Genomic DNA, 18,122 nt, shown 5'->3' on the forward strand with positions numbered 1-18,122 from the left:
AGGTCGCCCTCTTATAAAGGCTCTTGGTGGCACTGTTTGCGGTTGCCAATGTGAAACAACGTCATGATCGTTACATGTGTTTGAGCTGTCATTTCGGCCGGAAGTTCGGGTCGTTAAAAAAGCGAATAATGGCCTCTAAGCGAATTACCCAAGAAACCTTTGATGCAGTTGTGAAAGAAAATATCGAAGAATTTGAGATGTCGCCCGAGGAAGCGCTTAGAGAAGCCATCGAGCAGTTTGAATCGCAAGGTAGTGTGGCCCAGTTTTCAGACGAACATTTTCATGAATTTAATACTAGTAGTACTAGTAGTACTAGTACTACGTGTAGCTCCGTGGGGCATGACATATAACTAGCCCCAGCATCACTAATCAGGTGCTAGTGTAGCACGGACTCTCACTCCCGCTCCATCCTTAGCCACACATCCGTATACGCAATTTTGTGTCGGCGTACTGAACATTTTCGGCGCACCCACTTATCATCGTGGGCGCAATTTCTTTCGCACACACTTTCTTAGCGCTGAATGATTTCACTCATGTTGTTGTGGTATTTTCCAGTCTTTTTGCCTTCACCCATTCGATCTCACGGACTCGCTCTCACAGTCGCCATCTTTAAAATAAGATCGTTGAACATTAAGTCACTTGACCCCTCATCGTCTCGACGGCTGTTCCATGTTAAGAATCTAAACTGCTGCCAAAATTTTGGAAGAGCCCATTGGCACATGTGGTAAAGATGGTGACTGTATTGCAGTGTAAGGATTGTGTGGGATGCCAGGGATGCTCATACATGTTTGTATGTAGTTTTTTCATCATTTTCATGGGGGCACTAAAAGCAAACTGTCTGTGGCTTGCTCATGTCATAGGCTGTGTACATTGAAAATCTCAAGGGTGGGAGTCTAGGGGTACTATACATGTACATGTGCGTCTGCTGTGCACATACGTACCTCAGTGGCCCCGTCCCCCACCTGCAGTTCCCCCTCAGTTACACTGCTGTGTATATGTAGTTGGTACTACTGCCAGTGATTTCACTCACTGTAGGCGATATAACTAAGGTGAAAACAAATTTCAAAATGAGAAAAAAAAAGTAGGTTCATTTTCTGTATGGATCATGTCATTTTTAATTCCTCTTAGGTGTTAATCTAGTTAACATTCTCAAGACAGTTCCGGCAGTTGGTGGTGAAGGGGATGTAGCACATGCAGCAAGACATCCTGTTCTTGAAGCCTTGGACCAACTCCACCAGGTGCTACAAGGGGTAGTCACCGACAAGGAATCGGTCAAAGCATCCCTGGCAAAGTTTTCCTTGGAGTGTGGTGTGGATATCTCACATCGCATCGCAGCTGCCAGTAACAATGCTTACCCTACCCTGAAGTTCCTGGTGCAGAAGTATCTGAAGGACGAGGGCATGCTGTTGGCAGCTCTAGACGGCATGGCAGCTCTCCTGAACGGCCAGCCCGACTTGATCCAGGGGGCGGATGGTCAGATGCTTTGTGACATCCTGCGGGAAAACGTCACCTCGGAGAAGATTGCCGCATCCTGCATCAGAACTATACGCTTAACGTGCACCATGCACGAGATCAATCGGAGAGCCTTCGTCAAAGCTGAGCTCATACCATTGCTGATCCAGACTCTTGAAAACTGTCCGACTGCCGCTGCCATCAAGGAGGCATGTGGAGCATTGAGAATCTTGACGGTGGATGATGACATCAGGGTTCCCTTTGGAAAAGCTCATGACCATGCTAAGATGATCGTGGAAGCAGGAGCCATGAAAGTGATACTTGGCACACTAACGGGTAAGCCTTACGAACTACACCTGCTGATATTTGATTCTGTGTAATTCTATAGGAGCAGGAGTCTTTTCCTAGAGAAGTATCAAATTATTAAATATTGTTTCACTGTATAATATATAAACTAAAATTTAATATAGGCAAAGTTAAAGTACTGTTTCTAATTTCAAACTGAAATTTCCAAGACGATCCTGCACTTAATCAGACTGGTCATTTAAACTATACCTGAAAATTTTCTACTCTTTCATAGGTACTGTATGTTTACTAGAGTAGTCTGAAGTGATCACTTTGTTTTCTAATAGTGGTGTTTCTTCACTGTTTCTTCCCTCGACCAGCTCATGTAGACGATCCATCTCTTGCCGGTGATCTGTGTCTGACACTAAGCCGACTAGCCGTACGCAATGAGTTCTGTCAAGAGATTGTTGATCTGGGTGGCTTGAAGCTCGTGCTTCAGGTGTTGAATGACAACATGGAGAGTCAGGTACACTTGCCTCTTTGCCAACTTGGCGTGACATGCCAAGAAATACCACTGTTCTTCAGGGAGTAACGAGGGACTTTCGCATATTTTTTTGTAGAGAGTTGTTCTTTACACTTAGAAGTGTTAACATGCACATGTATATGTATGCCTTTTTAAGGCTGAGTCAATTCGAATAATTCACTAGTCGAATGTTTGACGTTCAATTCTATCGAATATCCGAATATTCAGTTATACCAACTGGCAGAGTGTTGAGGAATAAACCACATACAAAATCAGTTGTAATAAATGCACACTATTGTACATTATGATCACTATAATAGCTTCTTACATCTAGGAGTATCTCCAGCCATGATTTAGCAAGATTAAGAGATGAACAATACTCCTTGCCCTGTTCAAAATTTCTGTTCCTATTAAATTGTGTAATGAATAATTTGCGTTTTGAATCGTTTTTCATTTGAAACTGCTTGAAACAAGCCTCCATGGTGCAATTTTTCTCATTTAAAACACAGGAAATTCCCCGTCCCTTTTCATGAATTTTGCATTTGAATATTCACATTCGGAAAATAATATTCGAATACTCGATAATTGATTGTATATTGTGGATATGTGGATATTCAGCACAGCCCTGTGCCTTTTAAGGCTGTCCACAATTTCAGAAGACTCAACTGTAACCCAGTTCAAGGTTCGAGGGTGAGGAGGGCTAAACTACGAGGGGTGAGATTTCTCAGAGTTTGAGCTGATTTCAGCTTTTTGTGTCTTGGATTTCAGCTTTTTTTCTTCACTGGCTGTGTACAAAAGTATAGGAGATTTTCACAGTTCAGCATCTTCATGCTAGTTTTCAGCTGTTTTCAGCTATTTTTATCATTGGTCAATCTCACCCCTGAAATATCATTATTATGAATGATGTCCCCTGAAAGAATTTCTGGCAGTTATGACGAGTTGGAGAAAAATTGTGGTTGTAAAAAGCAGTATGCCTTCCATGCAGGTTGTCGTGAAGCACGTTCTGGCCATGCTGAAGGCCATTGCTGGTAATGACCAGGTCAAGGTAGCCATTGTCAATGCAGGTGGGGCCTCCATCATCATCCAAGCGGTCAGTCAGCACATCAAACAGCCTGGGGTGAGTAGGGCAATGGTGTGGTGTGAGAGACTATTGCTTACATGGAGGTGCTGTTGAAGCTAACACCCTGAGCTGACAGACTGAGTGTTCAAATTTATTTGTGATGATGGAAAATAAAATTTGTGATCCTTGAACCTGCACAAGGGGGCTCTTGAGGGAACATTTTTGATTACTTTTTGCCTGATAAATCCAAGTTTTTTAAGAACGACCACTGCTCCTGGAAGCAAGACGTCCAACAAAATGGTATTAGTATCTATGAGTCATGCTCACCTAAGGAAAATGAACAAATTATCACAAAGCGTCCACTGGATAGTTTTAGTTTTTTTATAGGGTAGACCACAATGCAATGTATTTTTCAACAACTGGCTAGTAAAATCACTTCACTACATTATTCAAATGGGCCTGTTTTCACGTACAGCACATTTAATGCATTTTAAACGAATTCATTCAAACCTCATCCTGCTTCCGGGTTTAACCCTAACCTTCCCCAACCACACAGAATTAAACAGTAGTAAAGTGTTTAATTCTGTAGGGATAGGTCTGGTAGGCCCAGACAGCTGGCTTTTGCATTGGGTTTGGCATTGGAGTCCAACAGCCTATGTGCACAAAGTCCCATGTGGGTATTAAACTTTGTGTGAATGGGGAAGGTTAGGGCCAGCAACCCTTTGGGGGTTAGGGTTAATGGCCTTGATCATTCACTAATTCTTCACAGGTTTGCGAGGCTGGCTTTGGAGCCATTGCAGCCATAACGCTGAGGAATCCCAGCCATGCTAAGATAGCCATAGAGGCTGGCACTGCGCCTGTCATCATACAAGCCATGCAGATACACCCAACGGAAGCAGCGACACAGGTCTGTAGCGTAAGCTACAAAAAACCAAAATTAAATGGAATTTGGAAGAATTTATTATCGGATCCTCACAAAACTCAAGCGTCCATATGTTCCCTTTACCTTGCCGAAAGCCCCGTTAGTGTTTATAACACGAATCTTGTGATGGTGTGATACAGACTGTTTCCCATGGATTATAGCTGTTCTTTATTTCCCACAGAGCCAGTATTCAGGCAGAGGGTTATATTTGCAGATCAGCTGGATTGATGTACATGGGAGTAAAGAAATATCAAAGTTGAAGTGGTGACTTGAAGGTTGTTAACGGCAGGCAGTATGCCGAATGGAAGATCCTGGATAAGACTATGATGTTCCAGAGTAGTTCAATGTGAAAGGTTTGGAAATTGTGAAGCATTCTGATTTCAGAGCTTTTGGCAAGCTAGACAACTCTATGCCTCTTTTTTTTCCTCCTATCTAAACTCCAGAAACACGCCTGCATGGCTCTCCGCAACCTGGTGGCACGTTCCCGCGAGTACTGCCCAACCATCCTGGCCCTGGAGGCCGAGCCCTTGATCCAGAAGGCCCGGGCATTCTGTGAGGATGAGGCCAAGGCAGCCCTACGAGACCTGGGCTGTGAGGTGGAGCTAAAGGAGCTCTGGAAAGGAGAGAAGAACCCACTGATGAGGTGAGAAGGGCTGGTGTCCTGGCATCAATATTGGTACAAGACCAACTGGTATCTCCATTCCAGACTTCCCGGACCTGTCAACATTTGCCAAACATCCAACTGAAGGCGCAAGACTTTTTTTTTAAAGAAAAGTATGAATTGCCAATATAAACATAGGATAGGACATAGAGACCACAATACTTGAAATGGAACGGCCAACTCTCCTTCCTTTGTGCTCATTCGTATAGCTCGTGATCATTCATATACAAACAGGTTACGCCCCCCTAAAAATATTAATTTCCTGAATCCCTATCACATGATAGCTTGTCTCAGCCTCTTTTTAATGCACCCTTGTGGTTTTTATCCGTGTCAGACACCGCCCTTAATTCCCACAAAAGTGTAAGACAATGTGGGAGAGATTGACCGGACATGCAGCGTGACTTTGGGTTCCAGTGCTGATTTCGGTTGACACTTGTCAGAGCAAATGAGCTTGAGAACGAAATTGTGTACAACGCCTATGCCGATGCATGCCGACGCCGATATCTGAGAACAAAATATACCTGTACTTTTATTTGTGTATATAATTTGCTTGAGTGTTTAATGCTGCATGAGTACAATTCCATTGTGTGATGGATTGCATTGTTTGATGAGTGTATCATAAAGCATGCAGATTTGTGCATTCCACGTTTGGTGTCCTGTATCGAAGTCTTTCCCCACCTGCGTGGCATAAAGGAGGGTTGGAAGACCCCCCCCATCACAAGACCGCGTCCCATTGTTGGTTAGGAGAGACTGAAAAGAATGCAAAAGTTGATATCCTTTGTCGTCAATGTACACTGCTGCAGGGTGGTGGTTGCCTAATGGTTAGCATTTGTTACTCATCCTAATCAGAGGGTTCGTCGAACTTGGGCGGATCCGGGATTTTTGCGCCGGTACCGGGTTTGGAGAATTTTGGGGTTTTTTTTGGGGGGGGGGGTTTACTACTCGGTGAAGCCATTTAATCATTTTGTTTTGACCACTACATGGCTTAGTTTTTAATAGTCTTCCAACCTTCATATGGAGGCTCCTATAAATTGAAACCCTCTTGGGGGACCTGACCCCCTCCCCTTGCACCACCTCATCGCTGATTTGCTCCCAGCAGCTGGTTGTTGACCTTGGGAAAGTGGGAAGTCGGTTGACCCTGCTGGCCTTTGTAGGTCAGGATACAAGGAGTTCCGAGAGCAGAGATGGTTGCCTCGCTTGTTTGCATGAAGCTGTGCGAACCTAAAATGGTTACATCTGAGATGGTTTTATTTAAGAATGTCCCAAATAACAGAGATAACATTGGGCAAAGTGGATTAGGAGTCTGTTGTACTATTTTCGGAGGATGGATTAGCGCCGGGGAGATGTAAATTAATTTTGGATTTTTTTGCCCTGCCCGACGTGTATTATAACACTGTGTGCGGTTTGCCCCTGAAGGCTTGTGAAAAAACCACAAGCGTACTCTGGTGGGACTCGAACCCAGGACTGAGTCTGTCGTAAGGGCATGCCATATATTCGATATTGGTGTTTTGATTTAATGTAAAGGACACGTTAGCCCGGTGTCCAATGAAAAAAATACGAAACGCAAAACAACTAAATGATAACAGAAATAAAATCAATCATACATGAACATGTAGCTTTGTTTTTCTTAGGTAACCAAATAATTTTTCACAAGGGGTCAATACATTCAGTTATAACACTGTAAAGTACAAATACATAACATAAAATAATCACATAATAAAGAAATATGATATAAATATTATACTTTTCCAACTCCTACACTATCATTAAAGCTTTTTTTTTCGATTTTGAATTCAAACAGACTGCAGTTCAGCAATATATACCGTACTAATTACAGTAATTGTCTCTTGTTAACACTGACAAATATTTGATTCGTTACAATAACATGTACAATAACATTCCAATCGACAGTAGTATAAATGTTGTGTAGGCCTACTGAAAAGGAAAAGGGCAGCTTTTATACTTCTCGATATTCGACCTTAATGTATTTACATGGTTCAAGTGACATTACAATACAGCAATTTGTTGTGCGCAATTTGTGACGAGATTACCAGTGGAGAAGTGGTGCGCATTTCCTTTTCGAAGACACTGATGTATCGATAATATGGAGCTTGGAAGAATGTGTTCATAAACATGCATAATATCAGGTACAAGGTGGACACCGGAAATTCCAAACTAATAGTGTGAGCGCAACTTTAGGCATGGCTAAACTCTCGATGACCAAATGAGCATAAAAGCCTGAAATGTTCAGTTGTGAAATGATGCATTCCTGAGCATTGTCCAAAGCACGGGGCTACTTAAAACCAGTTCTAAAACCCCGTAAGTCGTAAGACAAATGTATTCACTGACCCCTGAACGAAGAATGCCACGGTAAGCGAAGCTAAAAGGTAGGCCAGCCTTGCTGTTAGTTTTCATTGGCCCCTGCTAGTGGCGGGCTCTCCCGGGCCTGAGACGTATGGTGCGTCCGCCTCCTTGCTGCGGTTGGCTTCGACACGGTCTGGTTTCCATTCGTCGCCGTCTTCGTCCTCATCGCAAAGTGCAAAGTACGAGACCACGACCAGAGCAGCCACCACGACGGCCAGCAGGCTTCCCCCGAGGTAGGTACCCAGGATGACCCTGGACGTGTACGGGGCCACGCCAGATTTCACCTCGGATTTATCTGTAAGAATTCAGAGACCCTCCGCTGTTAATGCCAGGATAACAAGAACGGTTTGCCTGTAAATGAAACGAGTTGCCGCTGAAAAAGCAACTGCAGCAGCGGCACATTCGGTTACATTTGAAGTTGACCTAATACGGCTTTGATGAGACTGCCATTCGGCCCTAAACCCAAGCATGTCAAGTTCTGGAGGTCTGAAATTCAAAGGCTATAAAAAGTATTGTTTTCAGTGAAGAGTAGTCCCCTAGGCCTATAGTGTCGTGCTTCTTTCTGACTAAGGATGGGTAAAAATGAACATAAATGTAATTGTAGTGTAGAAATCTTTTCATTTTTTCCCCTGAATTTTACTCCGAGGCTCTGTAAGGATCTTATAAAGGGGGCCTTCTGGAGTTTTCCTTCTAATCCAAAATCCCAGTCGAATGGACGCGTTCGTTTTTACAACGTAAAAATCCCAGATTTGAAAGAATTCAACAAACACACTTGATCTTTGAATTTGTATTGACAGTGGATAATTTTATTTCGTATCCCCCCCTTTAGGTCTCCTATTTTGAAAACACCCTTCTGACTTGTTACTAATTTCAAGGTGTACTGTCGTAAGTTCAGCGTTCTGGCTGTGAGACAGGTAATCCAGTCTTTGGCCATGTGGTCTGCATGAGGAATATTCGTTTAAACTTTAGATGTTATCCAGGACAATTATGACGGTGTTGGATTCCCGACTCTCCTATAGGCCTAGGCCTTTCTTAATATTTATGCAAATTTTATTCACGGTAACTGAGAACGAGGCTGCAGGGCACTCGCGTGTCGCGATGGCTGTAAATGGAAGAGATCTTTCCGTGGTTCCCGAGATAACCGTCGGGTTTGTGGAGGATTACGCCAAAAAGGGCTCCAGAAGCAGTGGAGAGCAACAGCTTGATAAAGGCGTCAAGTATTTTTTAGACGGCCTACATTCATAATCTGAAGAGTAAGCAGATTATTAGGCCTTGCGAGATTTTATCTGGGACTTTTTGTTGACGTTGCATGCATACACCGTTCATGCCTGAGCCTAAACGGCCGGTTGACGCCACGATCGAGCAGGTTGAAGACATTTTTGTCATTTAGTGGGTTACCTTTAATGACCGGGCTATTTCCTTTCCAAGTTCAGAATTCTATAGATGCTAATTTGTAAATTACAGACGTCATTTCATCATGCTGAGCGCGATTAATCATGGAGGAAGGAAAGACCGGATCAATCGAACTGTACCAAGTTGCAATAAAGTGTACGGTTTGGGACCAGTGATTACGATTTTTATATGAACATCTTATTAAAGAAGAAGTCGTTTCAGAAGTCACAATCTATCTTGAACAGTGGCCCTCGTCCGTTTGATCTTAATAATCCACGATTTCCGGAGGATCCTGTTCTTTGGAAGTCGATGAAAGCTAATTTCTGGCGATGATCTTCGTTCGTGATTTATACAACATGGCACTGAACAATGCTTCGCCATGCTCTCCGACAGCATAAATATTAAGAAAGGCCCATGTGGAAACAATGATTACTTGCCTCTGATGCACTCCCCGTCACCAGACTCCACATAGCCATACTGACACTGGCAGGAAAACGCATTGTCGTTCTGGAGACAGACTTCGTATTTTCTGGTGCATGTGGTTTCGGTACAAGCTGTGACGATGAGACAGTGACAGGGTAATTTACTTTGGAGTTTTGTCCCTGCCCGATGTGTATTATAAGACTGTATGTCAGTTTAATTCGTTAGGTTGTCAAAATAATGTACTTTCCAGTGTTGGGGAATAAGTAGGCCTATCTGGAGACGAATCCTACAAGATAAAACCATTACTTCATAGTACCTTTATTTGAACTGTTTTTGAAACGGAAACATGAAACACTACTGGGAGATAGTGGTCCTCTACCACAATTTAGGAGGAGCAGTTTCCACCTTATTTAACATTTTAAAGATCATCAATCTGTAATACATATATATACAACAATATATTCTCTTTTTTCAAGCGATATAAACATTACTGTTTTTTATTTACTTATGTAAATTGTAAAATACTGGAAGTTGAAGTCACTAAGATGCAGTTATAAGTAAACTTGATTGTAGACGGGATTTCAGAGAAATTTCCATATTCGCTCTGCACGCTGCTGCCATAGGTATGCAGAGCCTGGAGCTTATTGGCAGCTTATACAATTGCGTCAGAATCGCGTCAACGTAGCTTTTCAAATATTATCCAATCATGTGATAGGCCTATAAGAGCTGAGGCAGCACGCGTAAAATTACTAAGCAACACTACACACGGTGGTCACTGAACTGGCTATATTTATTATGTAAAGCTGCCAGTTCGAGGCTCTACATGCCTATAGTGGCAGCATGCAAAGAGCGAATGAGCTGATTTGACGCCATAACTGGGGTGACACCACATGCACTTGCACGTTGTTGAGCTTGACGCGCGCGTGTATTTGGCAAATCACGACACCCTAGCTGTTGGTCAAAGAGGCATGTAACGCGCGCGTACAACCTGTCTACGAGCGTCGTGCCACTGCAGTAATATGGCTTCTAATTTTGGTTGTTGAATACGGGCGTTTCACAACAGTGCGCCTTCAAGAGTCTGCAACGCGTTGGCCAATCACAACGCGCGAAATCTGTCGACCTAATGCGCGTTTGGAGGTGCACTATTCGCCTGTATTACAATCTGCAAATTACAGCTGCAAAGTATTATTAGCGGCGGTAATTACGTAAGCTGCCGGACTTGAGTTCTGTTCGCGTAAATCACGGCTAGAATCAATGCCGACATTGCCTTACCTTCAATGCACTTGCCGTTGTATTCCATGGTTCCCGGCTTACAGACACATTGGTAACCCGGCGAAGCATCTTGGCAGATTCTATCAGAGTCATAGGCGCACAGTGTGGGGTCACGGCTACACTCGTCCACATCTTAAAACATAGGATTGAAAAAGGAGGAAATATAGAAAATATCGATTTCAAGCTTGGCAAAAATTTTCAAACTGGAGAAGGTTGGTAGCAAAACTGTGAAAAAAACCCCGGTATAGAGGAGAAGTTGTTATTCGTATATCTCGATATTAAGCTTCTGCGCTGCTCATACTTTCCATTAAAATCTTACGAAGATAATCACAGAAAAATTACTGGCAGTGACAAAACGCCATTTGACAAAATATGCCGTGTGATTAAGCTTCTCTAGAGAGGCGCGCTCATATCTTATTTATAAATAAATGAGGCTGGACTGGAGGTGTTGTAATTTTGGTGGTTTGGGTGTGAATGAGTTGGGCTGCCGTGGGTTGAGTTGGGCTGGGCTGGTTTGTGTCGGGTTGGCTCGGGATGGGTTGGGGTTTTTAATTGTCAGATGGTTGGGCTTGGAAGGTTGATGCGTGGAGTTGCGTTGTATTGACGGGGTTGGATTTGTGAGATCAGTGAATGTATCACTTTGATACTGCATGGAGCTGGGTTGAGTTGACGGGGTTAGATTTGTGAGATCAGTGGATGTATCACTTACCGATACTGCATGAAGTTGGGTTGAGTTGACGGGGTTGGATTGTGAGATCAGTGGATGCACCACTTACTGATACTGCATGGAGTTGGGTTGAGTTGACGGGGTTGGATTTGTGATGTCAGTGGGTGCATCACTTACTGATACTGCATGGAGTTGGGTTGAGTTGACGGGTTGGATTGTGAGATCAGTGGATGCACCACTTACTGATACTGCATGGAGTTGGGTTGAGTTGACGGGGTTGGATTTGTGAGATCAGAGGATGCGCCACTTACTGATACTGCATGGAGTTGGGTTGAGTTGACGGGTTGGATTGTGAGATCAGTGGATGCACCACTTACTGATACTACATGGAGTTGGGTTGAGTTGACGGGGTTGGATTTGTGATGTCAGTGGATGCATCACTTACTGATACTGCATGAAGTTGGGTTGAGTTGACGGGGTTGGATTTGTGATGTCAGTGGATGCATCACTTACTGATACTGCATGGAGTTGGGTTGAGTTGACGGGGTTGGATTTGTGATGTCAGTGGATGCATCACTTACTGATACTGCATGGAGTTGGGTTGAGTTGACGGGTTGGATTGTGAGATCAGTGGATGCACCACTTACTGATACTGCATGGAGTTGGGTTGAGTTGACGGGGTTGGATTTGTGATGTCAGTGGATGCATCACTTACTGATACTGCATGGAGTTGGGTTGAGTTGACGGGGTTGGATTTGTGAGATCAGTGGATGCACCACTTGCTGATACTACATGGAGTTGGGTTGAGTTGACGGGGTTGGATTTGTGAGATCAGTGGATGCACCACTTGCTGATACTACATGGAGTTGGGTTGAGTTGACGGGGTTGGATTGTGAGATCAGTGGATGTATCACTTTGATACTGCATGGAGCTGGGTTGAGTTGACGGGGTTAGATTTGTGAGATCAGTGGATGCACCACTTACTGATACTGCAAGGAGTTGGGTTGAGTTGACGGGGTTGGATTTGTGATGTCAGTGGATGCATCACTTACTGATACTGCATGGAGTTGGGTTGAGTTGACGGGTTGGATTGTGAGATCAGTGGATGCACCACTTACTGATACTGCAGTCAAAGCCTTCGAATTCCTTTGTACAATTACATCTGAAGTCTTCGGGCGAGGTTTGCCAGCAGATGCCATTATTTAGACATGGATAACTGGAACAAAACCTCCTACCTGTGAATTAATGTTCAATAACGAAAATAATATGAAACGGCCATGAAATCGTAGAGACGCTCTTTACCAAAGACCCCCAAAAGTCTGGAAAATTTGGTCGAGATATGTTAATTTTATATTTTACAATTATTTTTTTGCAAAGTTTGCAGTAACACTGACTTTTCTTTATTCATCTAACGTGCAGTAGGCTGTTTAGAAACCAGTTTGCAAAGGACGATCGGGCTGAGGCGAAACACTACCTCAAATTGTTTCAACAAAACAGAGAGACAGTTTAAAAACAGACATGAACAAACCAATAATATCAAAAATTCTCACCTCGACATTCGTCCTCCAGAAACTGGACATCATCTATTGCAATGTAATTATCATCGCCAGTGGATGTGGTAACGTTAATTGTGATCTGTAAAACAATGCCGCGAGCATTCATTAAATCGTCAGCAACTGGTCCTTTTATTGGATACAGTCATCAACTGTGATGAAAAAGTGCCAAAAATGTGTATGTAAACTTACACGATATTTCCCAATGACTGAAGTCAGATCAATGTCATGTTCCACCCACGTTTCTGTGTAATCCAACGGGACGGGAAACACGTCTTCTCTCCCAGACTCGTCGCTGACTGAGACCCCCATGTCCCCGGATGTCTTAGCATGATAGTAAAGTCGAAGCGTGCATGTCGCTTCACTGCTCCATCGATAGTAATAGGGTGTCCTCAGCCGTGCTTCACCGTCAGAAAATCGGGTGTTTACGTTGGTCAAAAAGTGACCTGAAATATGAATGACTTTTCTTTAGGTTTGTTCGTCGTGCAAACAAATTTCAAAATCCAAAATGTAAAATTTCACCTATATTATCAGATTCAACATAACAGTAATTACTTTATCGAGGTTCTTGCTTTTATGTTCTTGTAACGTTAGATTCACTGCACTCTATTTTATTCCAAAAAGGACTTTAACAAGGCCTTGATCTATCCTCAGAAAGATTTCATTGCTGTACCGGAACTTGTGCCCAGCGTGTGGTCAATTTTTGGGCCTTTGCCCTCGGCCGATGCATTGAATCCAGACCAACGCGACCATCTGCCATCTACGTCGAAAAAGCCACAGGTGTCTGCGAACAAAGTGCCTCCCTCACAGTCGTAGACAAGGGGTAGGGCTATGTGAACGAAGCAGGTCGATAATTACGGGGTGAATAATGTGCCGAACCTGGGGGGCAGGGATGTCTAAATATGTTACACTGACTCGATGAAAGATCCATTATTCCAAGTAAAGTTGAATTATATAACCTTGCCAGGAGATTGTATTGCTTCAATACTTCTTACCGATATCAAGAAGGGTTTGTTCTCTCTTAAGCTCATTTTGGACTTCACTTTCAATAGTTTTTGCAAGTTTGACTAAGGGTCATATTTAACGGTACTGTCACGCGATAGCATGCTTTGGCAACTATGTTTGAGTGTGTCGTTTCTGTGCAACGTGATTCTTTTCCCCGTTTGAACACATTTACCTCGTATTCAAATAAAATGGTAAAGGCCGTTGACAAGAAAAAACGCCTACCTCCGACCTGTAACTTAACGTCGTCAACGGCAGCAAAAGGCTTAGTCGTTGCACCAGGAGACAATGTACTTTCAAATGCCAACTGCAGTATTTTGCAGGAGAGAATTACAGAGGCAGGGAATGAGACTCCGAAACAAGATACGCGTTGGGTAACAGGCACTGTGCAAATTTCGATTTGACCAAAGGGGAAGGTGAACTTAAAAGATGATGTTTTCACTTAGAATTGCCTTTGGGATAATCCAAGGTGTAGAACGTGTGGTGGACCTGGGACCAAAAATAACTTGTTACTCCCTTTTTGTATAACAATGTGCTCAGGCATCTTTTGAAATTAAATATTCACGGAATCACAAGGCTGGGGTACACTCTGAATGAATACAATTTTAGGAAAAAATACAAGAAAGTTTATATTATATGTTCCCGAGGTGGGACGTTTAATATTGAAGGGGAAATTTATTCCCATGAACTGGGGGAAAAACGGAGAAGAATGCCACCAGCATCGGTGACAATCGCTGGTCTTGGTTCGAAGTACGCCCTTACTCATCCGTGAATCCAAATTGCATAAAATGTTTGTTACTCCGCAACTGTACCGTGGGTGCTGTGTACAGCAAAGAGGAAGTTGCAGCACCTATCTGATGGTTTAAAAGTAATACATCATTGTGCAATGCAACCAATCAGGTGTGGTTTATACGTACAGCCTACTGAACCACTAGTACTTAGAATTATTATAGCACACTGCAAAAACTAGGGTGTTAAATTTAACACCCGCGGTGTTATCAGAAGACTACACCAACACTTTTCACTGGTGTTGAAATTTTGGTGTTGTTTGGTGTTATTTGTAACACCTTCTAGTGCACTGTAACACTTATAGGTGTGTAAAGTAACATCAATAGTGTTAAAGTAACACCCTATGGTGTGGTCATCTGATAACACCCAAAAGTGTTGATTTTAACACCTGAGTTTTTACAGTGCGGCTTGTGTTCATAGAAATGACGCTGTTTTACTCCATAGCATTAACCAACCTGGAACGGTATAGGTGGGTAGACTTCAGAGAGCTCCACCGTCACCCATCGGCCGGTTATGAATTCGTCTACTGAAGACCAGAGAGCTAGACGAGCGCCATCTTTCCGGAGATACCTCAACTCGAGCTTGCAATCTGACAGATGAGAGTTGTTTTTAATTTTGCGCTTTTCGTTTGTCGATCACCTGCACGTGTATTATACCCCCACCTTACATGTACATAACCAACGCAGTGCCTACTACATGATGGTGGACTGTACTCGATTGGAAACTCATTTCATCTGTCTTCTTGAGGTCGCGCAATGATGATTTTTCTTGGGCAGTCAAGTATGATTTATGGAGCTTTATACCACGTGGATGCAAGAATTTAAGCAGTCATTCCTAAATCCTCATTTGATATCACAGTGGGTATGTATTAGCCTGTTGTATGTAGGTGTTGGTTTTAAGATTGAGCACCATCAACTTACTGTCTTGGGTACCTCGAAGGTTGTACTGGAATCCAATCACGGCAAATATGATGTCATCGGTACTGCCATCGATTAGTGGGGTCAACAGGCTTGCCGTTGCTGGTGTGGTCAGGGTGCGGGTGTTAAGTATCGAGTTAGCATAGGCTAAGTATAAGTAAAGGTGCATGCATAAGATTTTTTAAGGAAAAATTGGTAATTTATTCAAAAGTGTGGATTGTTTCTGCCATCATCGTGCGACTTGTTTTCGTTCGTAAAGTAACCCTTCCCTTGAAAGGAACGTACTTGTACCGCTTCAAAAGCGCAGAGGCGTAAATTTGTGATGAAAAAATGGGGATGAGTTGAGGGTAGGGAATTTTGTGGGATGAAATTAATAGGGGGCGGTGTTCATGATACAGATGTACATCTGTAATAGGCATTCCTGCAGAATTTTACATCAGGATCGGCGTATTTATTATTATTATTTTTACTATTATTATTGTTTTCCTTATTACGTGATCTCCCTTTTTGAGTGCAATTGAGTACATTTTGGTTGTCGGGAAGTCTGAAAAATTCTACATAATTTTTTTCTCACCACGAAAAAGTGGGGAATAATTCAAAGCCCATCCTTCTCTCTGGTCAAACAACAGACGGATATGCGCCATGCTAAAGCTTTAACAGCTTGTTCCCAGGGCCCTCCATCCTCCCTGCTGCATGCGCTACCGAGAGAAAGACAGATATACCTGTAAGTGCCGGTGGTCCTTCTTCGCCGGTGAGTCCGTTGTAAAGAATGCTGCCCGGTTCCCAGTTGATGTCATCATTATTTTCGGCACTCCAGCCGCATAGAAACGGTATTGGTAGGAGAGATGATGGGTTGAAGTCGCATTCGATGTCTACCACGATAGGATCTCCTGGCGAACTCTGTTGAGGAATGGAACCTTGGATAAAAGAGAGAGTGAGAAAAAAAACATATCGTCTGAGATTGTTCCTAAGCACACAAGTGGATTTTTTTATACAACCTGACGACCGTCCAATTTCGCATCCCTGAAAGAATCCTCACTCCTGCCGGAGGGAATACGGTGGTACCGCTTCTAAAATGGTGACGCTTTCATCTGCTCCTATAAGGACAAGCAACGTGCCACTGTGTTGCATGTATAATGCTATTGTTGACAGGGACCTTGCTACCACCGGACAGGTGATATATCGCCTCACTATAGTCTAAAGCCTTTTAGAAAATAAGCATCCATAGGCATACTATACAATTTTGTTACATGCATGACAAGTTACATGACTATTCCCCGTGTGTCTTGTTGACGTCGAAGCTGATGAAAAAGTAAAGAAAACAGACAAAAAAGATAACAGCTGCGCTCAACACATATTTTGAAGATCTAACATGCGTGGAGACAGTCGAGTGGATTATAAAACAATTTTCAATATAGTTTTGTACACATAAGTCATAGACTATTCATGTCGTAAGTATCCCGTAGGAAGGAGAATGTACCAGACGTTTCCTTCTTCAGTCCGAGCTTTTAATTTATCTCCATTATTTGGTGTTTCTTACCACTGTTTGCGTCTTGCAACTCTGCCTGCTTGCGCAGGACGCTCAGCAGTAGCGCCCTCGGGTCGGCCAGGCCTCGGTGTCGGCAGTACACGTCCTCCGAGTCCTCGCAGTAATAGGGAAGCAAGTCCTCGAACAGGCGAGACATCCCGCCAGATGCCACGGCGGCTGTAGAGGAAAAAAACACAGGTTGCCTATAGAAGCCAGGAACTCCGCAGGCTGTAACTATGCACAAAGTGTTCTAAACTTCTCCGGAAGAAATCGCATGCTTTCTAAGCAGAAGATTATCGGGACAGTGTAGTTCACTGACTGCATCACAGCGTACACCAAATGTGTGGACAGCAATATTCGAGACCCCAAACAAATAGGGCCTATTTCAATAGCAACATTGACAACATGTCGACCTGGAACCCTTTTTTAGGGGCATTCAGGTGTTGCTAACGGAGCCATTCCACTCACAAGATTCATAAATACAGTGAAATAAAACGTCTGGCTTTTCAAAATCTCAAAATTGAGCAATTAACACCACAGCTCTTCTTGTTATACAGAGTTGAAAATCTTAACCCGTGCTTGCACGGGTGAGCTCCAAAGGCTCGCGCACGCGTGTTCACACGCAAAACGTAATTGCAATCAAAGGGTACGTGGATAGATGTCAAAAGGAACACAACGTGAACGGTTCTGACGACACATATCGTCTCGACATCCGTACGAGGCTACGTCCTTTCTTTAAAATGACACCCAAATACATAGCTTACCATTCAGCGCCAAAATTAGCAGTATTCCAGCCTCAGATCGCGTCATGTTGAAATATTCTCACATTTTGTGTCCACGTAAATTGTTTTTTCTCATCTACGAATTCGAAGGGTTGAATAAAAGATTACGGCGATTACTGTACTTTGTCCCGCGGTCTGTTCCGTATTAACTCTATTAACTAACACATTCATGAGATAAGGCAGCAAAATGATAATTTTGTTTTTCTTTGTACTTGAGACTCTCTTCATTTTTGTAAGGTTATTAAGTTCAAAGTTGCATTCATGACTCTTGAAGGATACTCACAAAGTACCAGTGTATGTTCGGGTAAATGGCCTTTCCCCCTAGGTTTGACGTTGAGGTAAGGCCAATGAATATAGCGGATTATAAATAATGGAGCGAGATGGGATGGTTAAAGGACAACCCACAGGAGATGTGATCAGACGCGGTGATGGTTGAGGTGGAGATATGATGTTGAGACTCTTTGCCTGACTGAAGTCAAAGAGAGTTTCTGTTCTTCCAGTGACACTAATGTGCACTTTTTAGTAGCCGT

At 43.1% G+C, this 18,122-nt stretch overlaps 2 protein-coding genes across 2 annotated transcripts; one reads left to right on the forward strand and one right to left on the reverse strand.

Moving 5' to 3' along the window:
* The first annotated feature begins 33 nt into the window (after window positions 1–33).
* armc6 (armadillo repeat containing 6) lies at window positions 34–5,548 on the forward strand. Its single transcript, XM_022249042.2, has 6 exons — window positions 34–249; window positions 1,129–1,788; window positions 2,118–2,263; window positions 3,246–3,377; window positions 4,090–4,227; window positions 4,686–5,548. The coding sequence occupies exons 1-6, from the start codon at window positions 75–77 to the stop codon at window positions 4,887–4,889; spliced, it is 1,455 nt and encodes a 484-aa protein (XP_022104734.2). The 5' UTR covers window positions 34–74; the 3' UTR covers window positions 4,890–5,548.
* A 956-nt stretch (window positions 5,549–6,504) lies between these two features.
* On the reverse strand, window positions 6,505–17,725 carry LOC110986791 (MAM and LDL-receptor class A domain-containing protein 1-like). Its single transcript, XM_022249000.2, has 13 exons — window positions 17,575–17,725; window positions 16,823–16,987; window positions 16,005–16,199; window positions 15,286–15,429; window positions 14,821–14,954; window positions 13,802–13,883; window positions 13,248–13,403; window positions 12,767–13,020; window positions 12,572–12,656; window positions 12,140–12,256; window positions 10,355–10,486; window positions 9,097–9,213; window positions 6,505–7,562 (listed from the first exon to the last, which is right to left on the reverse strand). The coding sequence occupies exons 1-13, from the start codon at window positions 17,618–17,620 to the stop codon at window positions 7,315–7,317; spliced, it is 1,875 nt and encodes a 624-aa protein (XP_022104692.2). The 5' UTR covers window positions 17,621–17,725; the 3' UTR covers window positions 6,505–7,314.
* Between the last annotated feature and the right edge of the window lie 397 nt (window positions 17,726–18,122).

Source organism: Acanthaster planci, linkage group LG05 (assembly GCF_054643075.1).
Source record: "Acanthaster planci isolate LZ-2023a linkage group LG05, COTS_SCS, whole genome shotgun sequence".
Classification (NCBI taxonomy): Eukaryota; Metazoa; Echinodermata; class Asteroidea; order Valvatida; family Acanthasteridae; genus Acanthaster; species Acanthaster planci.